General features: G+C 43.6%; 1 protein-coding gene across 1 annotated transcript in view; it reads left to right on the top strand.

Annotated features, from left to right (window-relative positions):
• The window catches only part of LOC139381347 (gamma-aminobutyric acid receptor subunit pi-like), a 91,906-nt gene extending 86,306 nt beyond the window's left edge, over positions 1 to 5,600 (top strand). The window contains exons 7-10 of the mRNA XM_071124804.1: positions 2,799 to 2,936; positions 3,507 to 3,659; positions 4,057 to 4,247; positions 4,600 to 5,600. Coding sequence (XP_070980905.1) covers positions 2,799 to 2,936; positions 3,507 to 3,659; positions 4,057 to 4,247; positions 4,600 to 4,959 — 842 coding nt within the window. The 3' untranslated portion in view covers positions 4,960 to 5,600. The remainder of the gene's footprint in view (positions 1 to 2,798; positions 2,937 to 3,506; positions 3,660 to 4,056; positions 4,248 to 4,599) is intronic.
• Positions 5,601 to 17,942: the final 12,342 nt, after the last annotated feature.

Genomic DNA, 17,942 nt, shown 5'->3' with positions numbered 1-17,942 from the left:
ATTGCAACACCATGTATCAACACCATGTATCACCAAGATCTATGACATGTTGAGACACGGAGTGTGTGTGTGCCATTCAGAGGGTGAATGAGCAAGAGACAATATAGAATTGCCTTGGAACGGGGTATGGTAGTAGATGCCAAGCGCACCTGTTTATGTCAAGAACGATTCATGGATTCATTAGGCATGCAGCCACATAGACATGACTAAATTTCAGCACCATGGACAGCGGTTGGTTTGTGTGTGGCTGTCTGGCTAACACATTCTGCGTTACATAACTGTGTTACGCCAGTGCAAATTGTGCTAAGCTATAGCTATATCACATGCCAACAACAAACTCAGTCAGAGGGAGCTACTGTTCCACTGATCCCACTCAATACACGTAGAGGTTAACTCAAGTCAAGTAAATTATTTTCCTCTTTACATTACTGCCAGGCTAAACATATACTGTGCATCCCAGACTCACAGAGCCTTGGTTCGGCAGCACGCTGAAAAGCGCCAGACTGTGAGCTTTCATTATTTTTAATGTGCTGCCAAAAATGGAACATCGCTCCCCGCTTCTCTTCACTCCCCAGGCTGCACTCCACTTCCAACAGGGAAGTTTAAAGACAAAAGATGACACTGTTTAGATAGAGATGACGGTGACAAATGCAGTGGCTACCGACAGCAGAAAAGGCCTGGAGTGGGAAGATGTTCCCAGCTATGTTTGATTGTTGCTTAACGATGAGACCACACTCACCATCGTGGAGGATGGTGTACCGATTCGGTTTTGAAGATTTTAAAAGTCTCTATGCAGCCATTTTAAAGATGCCCCCATCTCATTGTCCCAGTGAGTAGGATATTTTAAGAGGCAAAAGCTTTCGCTTCACCAGGCTGCAGGGTAGTGCACTTTTCAGGCTTCAGAGCACCTCAAGATCCTTATGTCCTAATGTAACCGTTCACGCTCTGCTGCACAGGACTGCGGCACCGGCGCATGCTTCAAACCCTTATTTGCACATTGCCCTGACCCGGCAGTCATGAAAATAACGAGTTCGGTCGGGTAAAAGGGGCAAACATAACAGCACTGAAGAAGTTACAACAAGAGATCCTGATCCTCAGCAGCTTCAAAGGCTCTGTTGCTTTTCGTCAGGCTGCTCTGCATACTACGTTAAACACACTTTCCTCAATAATGTATGCCTTCCTGGATTTTCATACATGTCAGGGGAGATGGTGAGACGGCAGTGTAAGAGCCATGAGATCATGGGAGATCATTCTCATTTGTCTCTCTCCTCAGTCCCCCCCCCCCCTGACTCGCAAAAGGGGTCGAGGACTGTGTCAATTCGTTAGTAAGAAAACGGAAGTGTCCTCCCCATCCCGATAGCCATCCTACCTAGGAAGAGTTTTGAAATCTGCCACACACCCTTTCAATCAGCTTTTGAGAAAAACATGCACACGTTTGAAAACAATATGGTACTTTTTGTTTTAGCAATAAATGTCTTGCACTACTAGCTTCATTTGTTTTGAGTACTTTACACATTTATTTTGGGATCCACCGCTGTAAACACCATTTGCCTAATGATGCGCAAGTGTAGGAGGATTTTCAAGCAAGTGCATTTCCATGTTCACTCTCTTCGCCGACGCTCCATGGTTAACTTTGACCTTTTTCACGAGGAGGCGAGAGAGAACTGAAGAGAGAAGATGCAGGACTTGAGCAAATCTAATTGATAAAAGGCCAATCAATAAGTGTTTGATCTAATGAAGCAACAGGAGATGGGGATCCTCTGTGTCCCAGGATAATTCTGGGACACTGAAATTTCTCCTCCTGTCAGTCGCCTCTTAGGGCTTCTTATGCCACATCGTCCTCTGCAGGTCAATTACTGAACTACGTCTCATAATGAATCTCCAAAGGCATGATCTACGTGAGGTTAGAAAACTGTTTCGGAGCAGACCTGTGTTCAAATACTATTTGAAATCTTTCAAATCCTTTGAGCATTTGCTTAACCCCACCAGATGTGCCAGGTGGGCAGGCTACGCATTTTTTGGGACTTTTCATTTGGTTCCATTTCAACAGGCAAGCTCAGTCAAGCACATTTGAAGTACTATAAATTATTTCAAATATTATTTGAACCCCAGGTCAGTTTCGGTGCTGTACCCAGATTATCAGGAAGAAAAACTGTCAGTACTTTATAGCTTGTGGCTTTATACAGTAAACAGCTTGCTCATACGTTTAATATACGTTGTTATACAGTGTCACTGTGAGGTCTTCTAAATCCCATGTAAACTGGTCTGTAGGATTATGTAAGGTACTGTTATGTCTGGTCTTAGATTATGTAAAGTACTGACATAATATAAGACCTGAAATATGTATGAATCAACTGCTGGCGTGTTAGGCAGGAAGGAAACTGTTAAAGCAGTGCTGTCCTCATTGCCATTGTTTCCTTCTGGCCCTCTTTTTCCCCCTTCTCTCTCCCTCTCTTGAAGTAAGGCTGCATTTGCATTAGCATTTCCTATTCACTCCTGCCGGATGTCACAGTGCTTCACGAATGAGCAATGGAGGGCTGATGCTACTGTATGCTACTATTATTGAATAGAACGTTTACATTTTAAAGTTTGCCTGTGGCTGTCACACACTTACAGCTCAGTAGCCAGCTAACCTTTATATTCATTGTTTTATGGATGACCGTTTGTGTTTCTATTAGATGTATAAGAAATAGTACACTGGTATGTGTGATGAAGTGTTACTGCAAAACATGTAGTCGCTTAGTCTAATAGACCCCCATTAACTATCTCTCTCTCAATATATATATACATATTTACAGGGGGCTACAACACCAACGATGTGATGTTCTACTGGACCAGAGGGAACGAGTCGGTCAGTGGTTTGGACACGCTGCGTCTGGCCCAGTACACAGTAGAGGACCACTACACCTCTGCGTCTGAGGCCATCTATGAAACAGGTTCGACTTTCAACTCCTACTGTACCTCGAGCATTATCCTTTCGTTATCCTTTCACAACTATTTTGGGCAACTGTTTAGATTTGTTAGTTGTTAGCCATGTTCATCTTTTAAAGGGAAGGTTCACCCACGTTACAAAATGACACATTTAGTGTCCTCACCCTGTAAGCAGTCTATGGGCAAGGTATGATCGTAATCCATGCTTTGGTTTCATTTCCCTGACAGAGTTTCCATTTGCAAACGTTTTAGCATTTGTGGCACAAATCCCATTCAAGTCATGGTACCGATATTACAATTTTTCACCGCTTCATCCAAATCATCCGAAAGTATCAGAAATGTATTGTGAAGTTGAAACAAAGTCACTTATAGATGATTTGAACATGATGCGCAACAGAAATGCTAATATCTGTACCTACCTTGTCCATAGACTTCATACAGGGTAAGAAAACCAATATGTAATTTTGTAAATTGGGTGAACTATCCCTTTAAATTGATAGTTGGTAGTAAAGGAACCCTTGGGTTCTATTAGCACACTCATTCTAATGTCTGTCTGCTCTCCCTCTCTCTCACAGGCCACTACCCCAAGCTGATCTTCCACTTTGAGCTGAAGAGAAGCATCCTGTACTTCATCCTGGAGACATATGTTCCCTCTAGCCTGCTAGTGGTCCTGTCCTGGGTGTCTTTCTGGATCAGCCAGTCTTCCGTCCCCGCGAGGGTCTGCATCGGTAAATCACAGTTCCTTAAACCAGGAAGCACACCCACCAATCAGATCCATGCCTTTCCCACCCTATCACACACTCCTCCATGCAAACCTGCTGATCGGAAGCTATTTGGCTGTCTGAAAACATGTAGAATGCTGGCGGTTAGAGAAAGCAGGATGTTCCACAAGTATATCATACTCCTGGTAGCCTACCTTCATGTTACTGTAGTATAGAATACACATCTCGCCTGGTGTATTAAGGCCAGGCAACTCAACTCAAGCTGAATCCTATTGGTAGTTCATCATTAAACTCTATAACTTTGTCATTTGTTGTCGTTTGTGAATTGAAAGGAAAACTGGCGATCTTGACGCTTTCAAATATTGAATGACTCATCCACCCATTGTGCCGTGGTTTGTGACAGGAGTGACCACGGTTCTGACCATGACCACGTTGATGATGGGTGCCAGGACGTCCCTGCCCAACGCCAACTGTTTCATCAAGGCCATCGATGTGTACCTGGGCATCTGCTTCAGCTTCATCTTCGGAGCCCTGATCGAGTACGCCGTGGCCCACTTCTGCACCCTCAACCACCCCGATGCCAACATTGTCATGGTAAGGCCTTCGGCGTTGTTATCAACAGTGGTGCGGTTGTCATGGTCACGTTCGTTATCATTGTTATTGTCGCTGAAATCATCATTAGCATCGTCATTGCCGTCATTTTTTATGATCTTGATCGTCATCATCAGCATCATTATTATCATCATCATCATTGTCGTCTTCTTCATCATTATCAGAATCGTCGTCAACTTTGTCATTTCTTGTCTTCTGCGATGTCGCACACACTATTCATGTAAGTATCACGTCCTTTTTTTACATTTCAGTCAATAGCATCAGTTGTTTGGTGCTTTAATATGTATCTTCACACATCTCACTGTGCCCCTCTCTCTCTCCCCCTCCCCTCCAGTACGGTCACCAGATGGGAGGCTTTGACGAGGAGATGAACGGCATGGTCACTACCATCGCCGCTGAAAACAATAGGGCCAAGAGGCGTAAGGAGAAAGCTGCTGCAGTCTCAGCGCCCATGGCAGAGCTGGAACTGGGCCCCTCCAGCCCCACTGGCAGTGAGCCCAAGCCCGAGTCTCCTGAGGAGCCCCCCAATCGCTGCCTCACTGTCCTGGTCCTCCTCCGCAAGTTCCTGCGCAAAGCTGCAAACTGTTGCCATGTGGAGAATCCCCACTTAATAGACAACTACTCCAGGATGACCTTCCCCCTCTCCTTTGTATTCATCAACCTCCTCTACTGGACATACTACCTGTACTTGTAACACACAGGAGTGTGTGTTTCGGTATGTGCATGTGTGTGTGTGGGTGTCTGAATCTGTGTGTTTCTGTTTGTAAGTGGGATTCGTTCATACTGTATGTGTTTTTTCTCAAACAATACACATGTTTACATTTACGGTCATGAGTGAGGCATAGTGTACAGTAGACCACCAACTACAGTACAACATCCTGAGGAGAATTACATGTCCATGCCTCGTTTATTATACCTGATTCAGCTCATTACTGCTCTCATAATTGATGAATTTCCAGTAAGTTCTGTCCATGATGGCCTGCTGACAGATGACCTATGGCTGGTGTGGAGCAGAGGAGTGAGTGGCTGGATGCGCTGTGTAATATTTATGAATGAGGTGCGAAGGGAAGCATCCAGAGTACCTCTGGGTTAGGCTGGGTCCACACTTAAGCTCCGAATGGCAATATATACAGTATATATATTGAGAGAGGGAATGAGAGAGACAGAGAGAGAGAGAGAGAGAGAGAGGGAACACTAAAATAACACATCCTAGATCTGAATGAATGAAATATTCTTATTAAATACTTTTTTCTTTACATAGTTGAATGTGCTGACAACAAAATCACACAAAAATTATCAATGGAAATCAAATTTATCAACCCATGGAGGTCTGGATTTGGAGTCACACTCAAAATTAAAGTGGAAAACCACACTACAGGCTGATCCAACTTTGATGCAATGTCCTTAAAACAAGTCAGAATGAGGCACAGTAGTGTGTGTGGCCTCCACGTGCCTGTTTGACCTCCCTACAACGCCTGGGCATGCTCCTGATGAGGTGGCAGATGGTCTCCTGAGGGATCTCCTCCCAGACCTGGACTAAAGCATCCGCCAACTCCTGGACAGTCTGTGGTGTAACGTGGCGTTTGTGGATGGAGCGAGACATGATGTCCCAGATGTGCTCAATTGGATTCAGGTCTGGGGAACGGGCAGGCCAGTCCATAGCATCAATGCCTTCCTCTTGCAGGAACTGCTGACACACTCCAGCCACATGAGGTCTAGCATTGTCTTGCATTAGGAGGAACCCAGGGCCAACCGCACCAGCATATGGTCTCACAAGGGGTCTGAGGATCTCATCTCGGTACCTAATGGCAGTCAGGCTACCTCTGGCGAGCACATGGAGGGCTGTGCGGCCCCCCAAAGAAATGCCACCTCGCACCATGACTGACCCACCGCCAAACCGGTCATGCTGGAGGATGTTGCAGGCAGCATAGCGTTCTCCACAGCGTCTCCAGACTCTGTCACATGTGCTCAGTGTGAACCTGTTTTCATCTGTGAAGAGCACAGGGCGCCAGTGGCGAATTTGCCAATCTTGGTGTTCTCTGGCAAATGCCAAACGTCCTGCACGGTGTTGGGCTGTAAGCACAACCCCCACGTGTGGACGTCGGGCCCTCATGCCACCCTCATGGAGTCTGTTTCTGACCGTTTGAGCAGACACATGCACATTTGTGGCCTGCTGGAGGTCATTTTGCAGGGCTCTGGCAGTGCTCCTCCTGCTCCTCCTTGCACAAAGGCGGAGGTAGCGGTCCTTCTGCTGGGTTGTTGCCCTCCTACAGCCTCCTCCATGTCTCCTGATGTACTTGCCTGTCTTGCCTGGTAGCGCCTACATGCTCTGGACACTACGCTGACAGACACAGCAAATCTTCTTGCCACAGCTCGCATTGATGTGCCATCCTGGATGAGCTGCACTACCTGAGCCACTTGTGTGGGTTGTAGACTCCGTCTCATGCTACCACTAGAGTGAAAGCACCGCCAGCATTCAAAAGTGACCAAAACATCAGCCAGGAAGCATAGGAACTGAGAAGTGGTGTGTGGTCACCACCTGCAGAACCACTCCTTTATTAGGAGTGTCTTGCTAATTGCCTATATTTTCCACCTGTTGTCTATTCCATTTGCACAACAGCATGTGAAATGTATTGTCAATCAGTGTCGCTTCCTACGTGGACAGTTTGATTTCACAGAAGTGTGATTGACTTGGAGTTACATTGTGTTGTTTAAGTGTTCCTTTTATTTTTTGAGCAGTGTATATTGAGAGAGGGAATGAGAGAGACAGATATATATATATATATATATATATATATATATATGTATATATATACAGTGCCTTGCGAAAGTATTCGGCCCCCTTGAATTTTGCGATCTTTTGACACATTTCAGGCTTCAAACATAAAGATATAAAACTGTATTTTTTGGTGAAGAATCAACAACAAGTGGGACACAATCATGAAGTGGAACGACATTTATTGGATATTTCAAACTTTTTTAACAAATCAAAAACTGAAAAATTGGGCGTGCAAAATTATTCAGCCCCTTTACTTTCAGTGCAGCAAACTCTCTCCAGAAGTTCAGTGAGGATCTCTGAATGATCCAATGTTGACCTAAATGACTAATGATGATAAATACAATCCACCTGTGTGTAATCAAGTCTCCGTATAGATGCACCTGCACTGTGATAGTCTCAGAGGTCAGTTAAAAGCGCAGAGAACATCATGAAGAACAAGGAACACACCAGGCAGGTCCAAGATACTGTTGTGAAGATGTTTAAAGCTGGATTTGGATACAAAAAGATTTCCCAAGCTTTAAACATCCCAAGGAGCACTGTGCAAGCGATAATATTGAAATGGAAGGAGTATCAGACCACTGCAAATCTACCAAGACCTGGCCGTCCCTCTAAACTTTCAGCTCATACAAGGAGAAGACTGATCAGAGATGCAGCCAAGAGGCCCATGATCACTCTGGATGAACTGCAGAGATCTACAGCTGAGGTGGGAGACTCTGTCCATAGGACAACAATCAGTCGTATATTGCACAAATCTGGCCTTTTTGGAAGAGTGGCAAGAAGAAAGCCATTTCTTAAAGATATCCATAAAAAGTGTTGTTTAAAGTTTGCCACAAGCCACCTGGGAGACACACCAAACATGTGGAAAAAGGTGCTCTGGTCAGATGAAACCAAAATTGAACTTTTTGGCAACAATGCAAAACGTTATGTTTGGCGTAAAAGCAACACAGCTGAACACACCATCCCCACTGTCAAACATAGTGGTGGCAGCATCATGGTTTGGGCCTGCTTTTCTTCAGCAGGGACAGGGAAGATGGTTCAAATTGATGGGAAAATGGATGGAGCCAAATACAGGACCATTCTGGAAGAAAACCTGATGGAGTCTGCAAAAGACCTGAGACTGGGACGGAGATTTGTCTTCCAACAAGACAATGATCCAAAACATAAAGCAAAATCTACAATGGAATGTTTCAAAAATAAACATATCCAGGTGTTAGAATGGCCAAGTCAAAGTCCAGACCTGAATCCAATCGAGAATCTGTGGAAAGAACTGAAAACTGCTGTTCACAAATGCTCTCCATCCAACCTCACTGAGCTCGAGCTGTTTTGCAAGGAGGAATGGGAAAAAATTTCAGTCTCTCGATGTGCAAAACTGATAGAGACATACCCCAAGCGACTTACAGCTGTAATCGCAGCAAAAGGTGGCGCTACAAAGTATTAACTTAAGGGGGCTGAATAATTTTGCACGCCCAATTTTTCCGTTTTTGATTTGTTAAAAAAGTTTGAAATATCCAATAAATGTCGTTCCACTTCATGATTGTGTCCCACTTGTTGTTGATTCTTCACAAAAAATACAGTTTTATATCTTTATGTTTGAAGCCTGAAATGTGGCAAAAGGTCGCAAAGTTCAAGGGGGCCGAATACTTTCGCAAGGCACTGTATCTGTCTCTCTCATTCCCTCTCTCAATATATATATGTATATATATATTTATATAGTATATGCCTCTCTCTCTCTCTCTGTCTCTCTCATTCCCTTTCTCATTTTATTTCTATAAGAAATCCAGTGGCCTTGGCTCCCTCCACCACATTATGGAAATGGAATCTCAATGAACCATAAACTGTTTTATATAATTTGTCATCATAGGGCAACAACTGCCAGCACCTTAACTGGACAGGAACAATGCAATAGAATGGTAGGAATACACAGCACCTAGTGGAGTAACAGTGATATATGCAGTATTTTTTCCATTGAATCTGGTAGATAGTATTTTGTGAGCTTTGTGATACACACCATCTTAATGGTGAAGGTAGTACCTTGTAGTCGATGTTTTAGGACACTGACATTTTGAACAGAGGTGAAACCGCTACTGTAACAGGATGTCATCATCAATCGCCTGTTCATCATCCAGATAAGGGTTGAACTAACATCCCTCCTTGTCCTCTGTTGTGTGAGTTTTGTGTATGATGACGAATGTCATATATTCCCAATCATATTTTCACATATCAGTAATAACAAAGGACCAAAGATTTCAATTTGCGTTGTAATCTTTCCATGGTTCCCTTTAGACTTTGTTCCATTCCGTATAACTACTAACACGGTACATTTTGAAATATTGAATTATAAGTTCCCATTGAGGTGTAAAAAATCTTTCAATTAAAGTAATAGCATGCTATATCAGCATGCAAAAGGAAAACTGCAACATTTCATAGCCCTGTGCGGACAGAAACAGTCTCACACTCAATGCATGTTTGTTTATTACTTCCTTGAATATCTTAAATATTAAATGCATTTTTCTGTTACAGTGCTTTCACCCATATCCGTAAAGCCATTGTCCATAGCATAAAATAACATATGACTTGTTCATGCCTATGAAATACTAATGCATTAATGTACATAATGGAAGTCTATAGGTCATTATCAATAAAACGTCACAATAAGGTGCAGAGCCTTCAGTTTGGCTGCTGGGGGCAAGGAGACCCCCAGCTCCGCTAAACCATTGACATCTATGTGCTGTTTTCAAGGTATTATTAAATCAATGTTATAACTATTTGGTTTTAATATCATCATCTCTTCAAATAAAATACAAGCACATTTTATTGGTCACATACACATATTTAGCAGATGTTATTGCGGGTGTAGTGAAATACTTGTGTTCCCAGCGCCAACAGTGCAGTAGTATCTGACAATTCACGACAAAAAGAGCATTGAAAAGAATATTCAGATCATGCAAATAACTGCATGCTTTTCAGTAAACATGACTTGATCATGTGATTTCAGATACCTGAGGGTAGCTTATCCATTAGGCATGTAGCTAGCTAGCTAAGCAAACAATGTATTATTAGCTTGCTTTGTCAGAAATAAGGCTTTTGGAAAGAGCTTGACATCGGCAAGTTCTCTTCCTGATAAAATTGTCAGTCAAACTACTGTCACCACCTGTAATGAACACGATGGGAGACAGAGAGCTGGTTTCAAGCGGAGGGCGCAGCAGGTGTTTATTTGTAAAGGACCACAGGAGGAGGCAGGTAGCTGGGTCCAGGGGCAGGCAGAATGTCATACACAGGGGGTCCAAAAAAGGCAACAGTACAGGCAGGGAAAAGGCTAGTAACGTCATCCGGGAGATCAGGCAATAGGTTGATAACAGGAAATCCGATAGGCTAAAGTACAGGCAGGGAATAGGCAAAAGGCGTCTTTAGTGAGGCAGGCAAAAACGATCATACACGGGAGGATTATTTACGGGAAAGTGTGTCACAAAACAAACAATACCTCACAATGATGGGGTGCAAAAAACTGTGTGTGATAATGACATACAGGTGTGTGAACAGGTGATCAGAATTCAGGTGATTGGGATCTGGAGAGTGAGCTGCATTCAGGGGAACTATGTGTTTGAGAGTGATAGCTGGAAAGTGGTCTGTAAAGTGAGCTGCGTTCATGTTTGAGAGTGAGTTGGAAGCAGACGTTACACCAACACTATACTGTAGATGGCAAGCAAATCAAACAATATTTTGATAAATTTGATATGAGTTTTTCCTAGCCACCATGCTTCTACACCTGCATTGCTTGCTGTTTGGGGTTTTAGGCTGGGTTTCTGTACAGCCCTTTGAGATATCAGCTGATGTAAGAAGGGCTATATAAATACATTTGATTTGATCAATTCACATGAGGTGTCCAAGGCACAGCTGGGGGCTGAAGGGGGTCTATGACAAGCGGCAATGGTGAGAGACTTAAACATTCTGGAAATGTTTAAAAGTAGAAGCTTGAATTGCTTGGTCACAGACCTGGATAGTATGACAGAACTCTGCAGGCTCTCTACAGTAGATTGCAACTCCGCCCCCTTTTGGCAGTTCTATCCTGTCGGAAAATGTTGTAGTTAGGGATGGAAATTGGGTTCAATTTCCAAGGGAAATCAAATGTATCAACCCATGGAGGTCTGGATTTGGAGTCACACTCAAAATTAAAGTGGAAAACCACACTACAGGCTGATCCAACTTTGATGTAATGTCCTTAAAACAAGTCAAAATGAGGCTCAGTAGTGTGTGTGGCCTCCACGTGCCTGTTTGACCTCCCTACAACGCCTGGGCATGCTCCTGATGAGGTGGCGGATGGTCTCCCGAGGGATCTCCTCCCAGACCTGGACTAAAGCATCCGCCAACTCCTGGACAGTCTGTGGTGCAACGTGGCATTTGTGGATGGAGCGAGACATGATGTCCCAGATGTGCTCAATTGGATTCAGGTCTGGGGAACGGGCAGGCCAGTCCATAGCATCAATGCCTTCCTCTTGCAGGAACTGCTGACACACTCCAGCCACATGAGGTCTAGCATTGTCTTGCATTAGGAGGAACCCAGGGCCAACCGCACCAGTATATGGTCTCACAAGGGGTCTGAGGATCTCATCTCGGTACCTAATGGCAGTCAGGCTACCTCTGGCGAGCACATGGAAAGAAATGCCACCTCACACCATGACTGACCCACCGCCAAACCGGTCATGCTGGAGGATGTTGCAGGCAGCATAGCGTTCTCCACGGCGTCTCCAGACTCTGTCACGTGCTCAGTGTGAACCTGTTTTCATCTGTGAAGAGCACAGGGCGCCAGTGGCGAATTTGCCAATCTTGGTGTTCTCTGGCAAATGCCAAACGTCCTGCACGGTGTTGGGCTGTAAGCACAACCCCCACGTGTGGACGTCGGGCCCTCATGCCACCCTCATGGAGTCTGTTTCTGACCGTTTGAGCAGACACATGCACATTTGTGGCCTGCTGGAGGTCATTTTGTAGGGCTCTGGCAGTGCTCCTCCTGCTCCTCCTTGCACAAAGGCGGAGGTAGCGGTCCTTCTGCTGGGTTGTTGCCCTCCTACGGACTCCTCCATGTCTCCTGATGTACTTGCCTGTCTTGCCTGGTAGTGCCTCCATGCTCTGGACACTACGCTGACAGACACAGCAAACCTTCTTGCCACAGCTCGCATTGATGTGCCATCCTGGATGAGCTGCACTACCTGAGCCACTTGTGTGGGTTGTAGACTCCGTCTCATGCTACCACTAGAGTGAAAGCACCGCCAGCATTCAAAAGTGACCAAAACATCAGCCAGGAAGCATAGGAACTGAGAAGTGGTGTGTGGTCACCACCTGCAGAACCACTCCTTTATTAGGAGTGTCTTGCTAATTGCCTATATTTTCCACCTGTTGTCTATTCCATTTGCACAACAGCATGGGAAATGTATTGTCAATCAGTGTCGCTTCCTACGTGGACAGTTTGATTTCACAGAAGTGTGATTGACTTGGAGTTACATTGTGTTGTTTAAGTGTTCCTTTTATTTTTTGAGCAGTGTATATTGAGAGAGGGAATGAGAGAGACAGATATATATATATGTATATATATATGTATATATATATCTGTCTCTCTCATTCCCTCTCTCAATATACACTGCTCAAAAAAAACATATATATATACTGTATATGCCTCTCTCTCTCTCTCTCTCTCTCTCTGTCTCTCTCATTCCCTCTCTCATTTTATTTCTATAAGAAATCCAGTGGCCTTGGCTCCCTCCACCACATTATGGAAATGGACTCTCAATGAACCATAAACTGTTTTATATAATTTGTCATCATAGGGCAACAACTGCCAGCACCTTAACTGGACAGGAACAATGCAATAGAACGGTAGGAATACACAGCACCTAGTGGAGTAACAGTGATATATGCAGTATTTTTTCCATTGAATCTGGTAGATAGTATTTTGTGAGCTTTGTGATACACACCATCTTAATGGTGAAGGTAGTACCTTGTAGTCGATGTTTTAGGACACTGACATTTTGAACAGAGGTGAAACCGCTACTGTAACAGGATGTCATCATCAATCGCCTGTTCATCATCCAGATAAGGGTTGAACTAACATCCCTCCTTGTCCTCTGTTGTGTGAGTTTTGTGTATGATGACGAATGTCATATATTCCCAATCATATTTTCACATATCAGTAATAACAAAGGACCAAAGATTTCAATTTGCGTTGTAATCTTTCCATGGTTCCCTTTAGACTTTGTTCCATTCCGTATAACTACTAACACGGTATATTTTGAAATGTTGAATTATAAGTTCCCATTGAGGTGTAAAAAATATTTCAATTAAAGTAATAGCATGCTATATCAGCATGCAAAAGGAAAACTGCAACATTTCATAGCCCTGTGCGGACAGAAACTGTCTCACACTCAATGCATGTTTGTTTATTACTTCCTTGAATATCTTAAATATTAAATGCATTTTTCTGTTACAGTGCTTTCACCCATATCCGTAAAGCCATTGTCCATAGCATAAAATAACATATGACTTGTTCATGCCTATGAAATACTAATGCATTAATGTACATAATGGAAGTCTATAGGTCATTATCAATAAAACGTCACAATAAGGTGAAGAGCCTTCAGTTTGGCTGCTGGGGGCAAGGAGACCCCCAGCTCCGCTAAACCATTGACATCTATGTGCTGTTTTCAAGGTATTATTAAATCAATGTTATAACTATTTGGTTTTAATATCATCATCTCTTCAAATAAAATACAAGCACATTTTATTGGTCACATACACATATTTAGCAGATGTTATTGCGGGTGTAGTGAAATACTTGTGTTCCCAGCGCCAACAGTGCAGTAGTATCTGACAATTCACGACAAAAAGAGCATTGAAAAGAATATTCAGATCATGCAAATAACTGCATGCTTTTCAGTAAACATGACTTGATCATGTGATTTCAGATACCTGAGGGTAGCTTATCCATTAGGCATGTAGCTAGCTAGCTAAGCAAACAATGTATTATTAGCTTGCTTTGTCAGAAATAAGGCTTTTGGAAAGAGCTTGACATCGGCAAGTTCTCTTCCTGATAAAATTGTCAGTCAAACTACTGTCACCACCTGTAATGAACACGATGGGAGACAGAGAGCTGGTTTCAAGCGGAGGGCGCAGCAGGTGTTTATTTGTAAAGGACCACAGGAGGAGGCAGGTAGCTGGGTCCAGGGGCAGGCAGAATGTCATACACAGGGGGTCCAAAAAAGGCAACAGTACAGGCAGGGAAAAGGCTAGTAACGTCATCCGGGAGATCAGGCAATAGGTTGATAACAGGAAATCCGATAGGCTAAAGTACAGGCAGGGAATAGGCAAAAGGCGTCTTTAGTGAGGCAGGCAAAAACGATCATACACGGGAGGATTATTTACGGGAAAGTGTGTCACAAAACAAACAATACCTCACAATGATGGGGTGCAAAAAACTGTGTGTGATAATGACATACAGGTGTGTGAACAGGTGATCAGAATTCAGGTGATTGGGATCTGGAGAGTGAGCTGCATTCAGGGGAACTATGTGTTTGAGAGTGATAGCTGGAAAGTGGTCTGTAAAGTGAGCTGCGTTCATGTTTGAGAGTGAGTTGGAAGCAGACGTTACACCAACACTATACTGTAGATGGCAAGCAAATCAAACAATATTTTGATAAATTTGATATGAGTTTTTCCTAGCCACCATGCTTCTACACCTGCATTGCTTGCTGTTTGGGGTTTTAGGCTGGGTTTCTGTACAGCCCTTTGAGATATCAGCTGATGTAAGAAGGGCTATATAAATACATTTGATTTGATCAATTCACATGAGGTGTCCAAGGCACAGCTGGGGGCTGAAGGGGGTCTATGACAAGCGGCAATGGTGAGAGACTTAAACATTCTGGAAATGTTTAAAAGTAGAAGCTTGAATTGCTTGGTCACAGACCTGGATAGTATGACAGAACTCTGCAGGCTCTCTACAGTAGATTGCAACTCCGCCCCCTTTTGGCAGTTCTATCCTGTCGGAAAATGTTGTAGTTAGGGATGGAAATTTCAGGATTTTTGGTGGCCTTCCTAAGCCAGGATTCAGACACGGCTAGGACATCCGGGTTGGCAAAGTGTGCTAAAGCAGTGAATAAAACAAACTTAGGGAGGAGGCTTCTAATGTTAACATGCATGAAACCAAAGCTTTTACGGTTACAGAAGTCAACAAATGAGAGTGACTGGGGAATGGGAGTGGTGCAGGGGGCTGCAGGGCCTGGGTTAACCTCTACATCACCAGAGGAAAAGAGGAGGAGTAGGATAAGGGTACGGCTAAAGTCTATAAGAACTGGTCATCTAGTGCGTTCAGAACAGAGAGTAAAAGGAGCAGATTTCTGGGAGCGGAAGAATAGATTCAAGGAATGATGTACAGACAAGTGGATGTAGGATGTGAGTACAGTGGAGGTAAACCTAGACATTGAGTGACGATGAGAGAGATTGTCTCTAGAAGAACCAGTTAAGCCTGGTGAGGTCACCGCATTTGTGGGAGTTGGAACAAAAGGGCTAGTTAAGGCAGGGTTGGAGGCTGTACAGTGAAATAAAACAATAATCAGTAACCAAAACAGCAATAGACAAGGCATATTGACATTAGGGACAGTTATGTGTAGCCGAGCGATCATAGGGTCCAGTGAGTAGCAATAGATGAGTCAGGGAGCCAATTCAGTAGTGCTACTACGCTAGGTGAGCTGGAGACACAGCGATTCAGACAGCTAGCGGGCAGGGCTAGCAGATGGGTCTTCGGGGACATCGCAACAGAAGAGCCTGTTGAAACCATCTCGGACGGTTACGTCTGCAGACCAGTCGTGATGGATCGGCGGGGCTCCGTGTCAACAGTAAAGGTTCCAGGCCAATTGGCAAACAAGTTATTGTCGCCCAAGAAATGGCTGATGGACCTGTTCGGTTAGCCGGGAAATGGGCCTAGCTCCAGGCTAGCTCCAGGCTAACTGATGCTTACTTCGGGACAGAGACGTTAGCCAGGAGTAGCCACTCGGATAGCAGCTAACTAGCTGCGATGATCCGGTGTAAAGGTTCAGAGCTTGTGGAAGGAATCTGGAGATGTGGTAGAGAAAAAGCAGTCCGGTATGCTCTGGGTTGATATCGCACTGTGCAGACTGGCAGGAATTGATCGGGCTGAGGCTGGCTGATGTCCAAGTTAACGTTGATGACCGCTAGCAGTGGCTAACTGACTACTATAATGCAGTGCGACTCGAGTTTCGCCATCAGCTGGAAGACAGTGTCCCTTTTTGGTCAGTGTCAGTGGAGGAAAGGAAGGGGGGGGGGGGACTTTGAGAGGTGGACCCTCAGTTTGCTGCTCTCTCCTTCCACTGAGACTGACCATCAGATGCAGACACCATCAGCCCAGTAAAAATAAAAAGCTAATTATTTTAATATATGCTCACAAAGCTGTGCCTCGCAAGTAATACAACAACTGATATATTATCGGTGTGATCCGTCCTACGTCAACATTTTTTATATAATAAAAAAAATGGTCTGAACAACAATGCATTGACAGAGCAATTCAAGCAAAGTCAATATGCAGTGATAATGTATTGGGCATATAGCCTACTGCACAAACCTCATTGCTACAGTACTGTTTTTATAGGTTAATAGGTTAATGTTTCATAGACTTACGTTTTTTTAAAGTCATGTTAAAAGAAAATCTGAGTGGTAGATCTCTGCTTGCATTTGGACTCAGAAAAGGTTGGTGACCACTGCTGTAGGTCATGTAACTGTTTGTTACATGCCATATGTTTTGTGGACTTCACCGGACAGATGTTGCTTTCCAGTTATGTGATGAAACAAAGGTGTGATTGAATTTATTCTGCCACTTGTCTTCTTATTTTCTCGGGCTTAGGTTTATTTATCACAGTGTCAAGGCACATAAACTAACAGGTTATAGAGCAAATAACGCAATTATCACAACACATAGGTTGTAGTATGTTTTTTTGGCGTCCCAGGTGATTTTACCTCCACACCGCTACTGATAGTTAACATTTATTTAACAACCCCTTGAAAACGACACACAGTTGTCAATGATTTTAGTGGAGCTGGGAGTGTCCTTGCCCCCCAGCAGGCAAATCAAAAGCACCGCACCTTATTGTGATGTTGTATTGGTAACGACCAATATTTGCAATAATTCCCCATAATGCAACATTAACTTACAAAACCTTTTGTTTTAGTCTCATTGTCAACAAAAGGGTTTTCATATAATTTTTTCTTGTCTCTTCTTCTGAATACATTTGCTCTGCTAAACAGGGTCTTGCTGTAACAGCTGTTTGAAGAAGAGGACCAAGGTACAGCGTGGTACGTGTTCATGATTTTTAATAAAACTGAACACTAGAACAAAAAAATAACAAAGTGGCACAAACTAAACAGTTCTGTCTGGTGCAGACACACAAAACAGAAAATAACTACCCACAAAACACAGGTGGGAAAAGGCTACCTAAGTATGGTTCTCAATCAGAGACAAAGATAGACAGCTGCCTCTGATTGAGAACCACACCCGGCCAAACACACAGAAATAGAAAACATAGAACACAAAAACATAGAATGCCCACCCCAATTCACGCCCTGACCAAACCAAAATAGAGACATAAAAACGATCTCTAGGGTCAGGGCGTGACACTTGCTTCAGTGCATTAGAATTAAACACCTTTTTAAAATGAATAAATACCCATAGTAATGAGCTACTGATGAGAATAGAAAAATATATATTAATTGTATGCTTTCTGCTTTGTTTTGCACGATTAGCAACGTAAAATGTATTTTTTATTTATGTTTCTTTGCTTGTTTGGGGTTTCATTAGGTTGTTTGCTAGAAGATGTGTATTGATAGTCAAGCAATACGAAAGG

This window comes from Oncorhynchus clarkii, chromosome 23 (genome assembly GCF_045791955.1).
Source record: "Oncorhynchus clarkii lewisi isolate Uvic-CL-2024 chromosome 23, UVic_Ocla_1.0, whole genome shotgun sequence".
In the NCBI taxonomy this organism is placed as follows: domain Eukaryota; kingdom Metazoa; phylum Chordata; class Actinopteri; order Salmoniformes; family Salmonidae; genus Oncorhynchus; species Oncorhynchus clarkii.
The sequence above is the reverse complement of the archived record's forward strand: the minus strand, read 5'-3'. Positions and strand labels throughout refer to the sequence as shown.